Source organism: Saccostrea cucullata, unplaced genomic scaffold, assembly GCF_032062105.1.
Source record: "Saccostrea cucullata isolate Sc308-1 unplaced genomic scaffold, CSIRO_AGI_Scuc_v1 ctg3719, whole genome shotgun sequence".
Taxonomy (NCBI): domain Eukaryota; kingdom Metazoa; phylum Mollusca; class Bivalvia; order Ostreida; family Ostreidae; genus Saccostrea; species Saccostrea cuccullata.
In genome coordinates, this window is record NW_026927101.1 from 834 (window position 1) to 6,088 (window position 5,255).

Consider the following 5,255-nt stretch of genomic DNA (forward strand, 5'->3'; position numbering starts at 1 on the left):
GCTTTGTGTATGTTTTGCGTTCGAACATTTCTACTATGAATTTTCTGGATTAATGTTTTAATATGTTTGTGTTATACACAACAAAATTGCCGCTTCTCCTAAGTATTAAGAGTAAAATTAAAATTTATGAAAGTGCAAAGATGTGTAAATCAAACCCGTCCAAAAATTGAAGTTTTAATAACTTTTAAATGAAATAAGAATTTTTGTAAATTTTTGTGTAAAATGCTTTTAAAATAAATAAGTCGTGAAATTATACAGATCTTTAAATTCGCCTACTAGAGGTTAGATCGAAACCCTTCTACAATATCCCCAAAAATAAAATCAGTTTTGTATATAAAAGTAACAAGATATAGGACAGACATTTTATTTCTTACTTTTCTTTCATCAAATTTAAATCTAAATAATGTTGATAAAGTGATAAAGCGGATCGTTGCTAATTTTTCCCTCTCGTGCATACAAAATTAAACATCGAGTCGCAGGGATAGTCATGCCATCCTTTGTATCCAGCAGGTAGGGCAACGCAGTGTTCTGTATCATCCGGGTCAGGCTGCCCTTTATCCCAGTTGTTGTAAGCTTCTTCAACATCGATGCCGTTAGAAATATACACAAATGTTTGGTTCTGAAGCAGATCTGTGACGCCTATCCATATTCTTCGTATTCCTAAAATAAAACAAAATGCTTGTCATAATGCACAGGTGATTCTGTACATGAAGGCCACATTTAATTTACTAATTTGGATTACATCCTTTGGTCGACAGCGTGGAGCAGTTGTTAGAGCGTCTGCTCTAGAGTCGCGAAATTGATCTTTACGTCGCGGATTCGAATCCCATTGTCGGGCGTGGAGACCAGTCCTTCAGATCAAACCGTTTAAAGCGAGGTCCTGTGCCGCAGCAGGTGCTGGCATGAAAAAGGTCCCTCCCTGCTCAGTTGCCCCAAGTGCAGAGTATAGGACAAAATTTGTAGCTCTCAACCGGCAAGAGGTGGTGTCTCCATATGAGTGAAAATTCTTCAGAGGGACGTTAAAGAACAATCTATCAATCATTTTATTTTGCTTACTGCCAATACAAAACCCACATATTGCTACAAATATATCATTGCATATTTTATTGCTATTTTAGGATTAATAGAGAGATTTAATAGCTAGGAATAATCAAGAATAATCGAATATTGATATCAATTATTGATATTTTTCCTTTGTCAGTGTAAGCAAAGTTTATAATTGCTAGGTGTATAAAAGACTTATTTTTTACATTGTTAAAACAAAATACAGCTGATATGGTTAACCAGATAAGATTAAAATTCGAATTCTGATTATTTGGCTATTGCAATCTAAGTATAGAGAGTGAACAGTAAATTAGGGAACGGGGTTATGCATACGAATTTAAAAGGTTTTTCTTTTCATACACAAAATACCGGTAATCAGTATATTTTAATCAAGTTTATGGCACGGATCACTTTTTTCACAGTTGTGTATTGCAAACTGTGGATAGAGTTAGTTTCTTTGTCAAATTTTTGTCATACATGTAACGTCATATTTTAGAAAGGCAAAGAAAAGATATACTGGAATAGTATTGTTTGATCCGCAAAAGATACTGGGTATTTGACACCTGTAGACCATGAATACTTTGTTAAAAAATTAGTACTCAATCTGTTGATTATTTTCATCTTATCTATCTGAAAGAAAACGGTATGGTCACAGAAATTGAATTTCTTTAGATGCTAGTACAGGTTTTGTAATATGTAATGTGCCTCGGGGCAAAATTCCGCCAGAAAATGCAACCGCCAGAAAGTTTACCATCAGATAAAATATTTCTAAACGTGACATCAACAGGCTTCCGTACACATACATGTACTGTACATGGTATCACGTTTGAATACAATATCGAATGAAATTACGTATTGTTCATAAAATACCTTTAAGTAACCTGTACTTTAAATATTTCTTACCTCTAACTTCACCTTGACGAGCATCCGATTTTCAGATATTTTTTTTTATGGAAGGAGCTAGAAAATTTGGAACTTAATTGACGATCAGCAGAAAATTCAATAGCTGCAAGCATATAATTATTTGATGATCTCCATTAAAAAAAGCAGCCACAAGAAAGATGACCGTCAGATAAAATATTTTTGAAAATAACACCTACAGGCTTCGGTAAACGTATATGTTATTAAGTTTGAATACAATATTGAAAGAAGTTATGTATTGTTAATAGAATACCCTTAATTAAGTTCCCTGTTACATATAATTCTATCTTACCTCTAACTACACCCTGGACGAGCAGCCATCTTTCCTCTGCAACTGCATTTGGTTCCACTAAGTTTGAACTCATTCCATAGCAACTTGTCTGAAATGGTAGCTTTAAATGTTAAACAATTGTTTACTACTAAAAGCGGTCACTCTTAACATGAATTTTAGAAATTCATTTGTCTTCATAATCTCTTTAAAAAAATCTGCAATTAGCATTGGAAAGTAAAACTCGAAAATCTATGCGATTGGGCATGCAGACAAATTTGCAACATTTTGTCTCGAAAAATAAATTGTAAAAAATCGTAAAAAAAAATTAACGATAAATGTGCAATAAATTTTGATTGAAATTGACTTTTATGAAGTATAGGAACAAATACATGTACCCTGTATATGGCATGGGGTCTTTGTATCGTTTAAAGTCCCTAGCTGTGTAAGGCAGCGCGCTAAAGGGTGTTCAGAGAAGGGCCTTACCCCCCAAAATATGTTTTTTTTTATTTGGAGACCCGTTTGACAAGTTATGGGCGGTTACAATTCTTGCTCTATTCAAATTGAAATTTCATATAATGTAGACCAGTATAACTAGGCATTCCAACTTTTTACCAAAGGTCTTCAGCCAGATTTTTCGGTGCAGGGTCTTTTATTTTACATCAGTTAGCACGTGCATATATTTAGTACGCTTTTGAAAAGTAGAGAATACAAACTGTAAATTTGGGGTCAAATTTTCATGAATTCAAGTGAAAATATTTGTTTTTAGGGTTTAATTGAGAATTATTCCTTTCTATCGTTAACTTTCCTTACTTTGCAGCAATATACGAACATGTTCCTACATCAGCTGTATACGGAGTTTATATCTCTCAGTTGTTTCGATACTTAAGTGCATGTTCTATGAAAGAAAAATTTCTAAAACGAAGTGAATTATTGACAAACATGTTGGTAAAACAAGAATATTAGCAGTATCGTTTAAAGTCGTCTCTCGTAATTTTTTTATTGATACAGTAACCCTCTCAGATAATACAAATATATTATTATAACAATATCTGTATCAGAAGGGTCGTATCATGTCGAGTTGTCAGGCGCGGATCTCGTCGAGTTTGATCTGATGATCCGCGCCTGTCAACTGCCAACTGTCTACAGAAAAATTGACACATTAGGTATATAATAAAATTTATCATTAATTCAAATGCTGTTATATGTTATTCATTCTGCTTGTTATTTCATTATTTAAACAAAATTGACAACAGATTTTTTCGTTATTTCCCTTCGAATAATCAGAAATGATATAAGTGCTAATATATACATAGAATTATTTCAAGAACTCACAACTGCATCCTTAAATGTTGTTGAGGTATTCGAAAAGTTGTAGCAAAGGTCTCCATATGGAATCCATCCAGTTTCACAAACTGCCAAAAGTAAGCACTTAAATCAAGTAATTAAAAAACTGTAAACTGCTTCAATGAAATACAAATTAAAATAGGATAAAGCTATAAACTATTTTAAAAAGTTGATTAAATGGAAATGCTGTAAAATAGGCGGCACTCGTTATACTGTACATTAATTAATCTACATAACCAACTTTCGAATATGTCCCTTGTATATCCAAAAAACTAGTAAGTGATTCCATATATTTTCATTTCATTGAACAACTTTCAAAGAGAGTTATCACAAAAAAAACCAAAATAAATAGAAATGTAATATTTAATCATTAAAGTTTAGATGAGAAATCAACTCATCTTACCTTTCTTAGAAGTTGTGAGGGTGGTCAAGCCGAATATTACAGCTACTGTAAATAACCATGTTGTGTGCATGGCGACAAAAAACGTGCTATTTGTTTGTACGCAGTATAAAATTTAATTTGAAAAATTGCGGGTTTAATGCTCAAAGCACTGCTTATATTTGTAAAAGTGACTCATATATTTTCGCAAAATTTTAGAGCAATTGACTTTTCAATCTGTCTCCTAACATCAGTTGTTCATAGTAATTGCATCCTGTTTATCAATGTATAGTTATTTAACACATGCTTTAAAAAGAAATATTGTGATTTATTAATATTACTTTCATGGTCGTTGTACCGCTATTTTTAATCAATGATTCAATACATTTGCTAGTCTCACATCGCTACATGTTGAAATATAAAATATAATGCTATAATCAGCGAATAAATGCTAAATTCTCCAATGGAGTACATTAAGCATACATTAACCGTCATTTTATTGGTAGACAAATATTTAAGTCAGTGATTCTTTTAGAAATAAACCTGCTTGTCTGATCCATAAAGGACAAAAAAAGAGGTGAATAGTTAAATCTTTTAAGGGAAGATTCATTTTTAAAAGACAAATATTCAAAGTATATTTTTACCAATAGATTAAAAGTAGGGTTTAAGCCTGAATGGTTCAAATAAGGGAAGTTTCACTAGACAGACAGATAATCAGCCTTTTGATCGGGAGACTCGCGTTCGATTCTCGTTCGCGGCGCCGCGTCAAACTTAGACGTAGGTAATGACTGTTCCTTCGCCAAGTGTTAAGCATCAAAAGAGAAAGTAACGGGTCTTTCGGGTATGACCTTATAAACATAAATTGCGTGTCACGGTAGGTGCTGGCACAATAAAAAACCCTCACTGCTCAATGGCCCTAAGTACCGAGTATAGGTCTAAATTTGAAGCCCTTCACCGGCATACGGTGACTTCTCTATATGAGTGAGAAATTCTCGAGAGGGACGTTAAACAATATACAATCAATCAATCAGTCTGTTTTAACGATAAATTAAAAGTCGATATTTTCTCTACGATTTGAATGCAAAAAAAATTACAAACTTTAATTTAAAACGAAATTACATAAAATTTCATTTTAAAAAATAAATTGCTGACATGTTAGAAAATAGTCTTTAAACAAAATTGTGGTGCAATGTCTGATTTAATTTGTCAATATTATGGTATGTGTGAGACATCTAAGAGTGTTTCTGAAGTAATTAATCAATAAAATGCTCTTAGTTTGCACTATATTTTCAGCTG

At 32.7% G+C, this 5,255-nt stretch overlaps 1 protein-coding gene across 1 annotated transcript; it reads right to left on the minus strand.

Annotated features, from left to right (window-relative positions):
- Window positions 1-348: 348 nt before the first annotated feature.
- On the minus strand, window positions 349-4,058 carry LOC134273444 (collectin-12-like). Its single transcript, XM_062755636.1, has 4 exons — window positions 3,984-4,058; window positions 3,569-3,648; window positions 2,258-2,345; window positions 349-660 (listed from the first exon to the last, which is right to left on the minus strand). Exons 1-4 carry the CDS (start codon window positions 4,051-4,053, stop codon window positions 434-436), a joined length of 465 nt encoding a protein of 154 aa, XP_062611620.1. The 5' UTR covers window positions 4,054-4,058; the 3' UTR covers window positions 349-433.
- Between the last annotated feature and the right edge of the window lie 1,197 nt (window positions 4,059-5,255).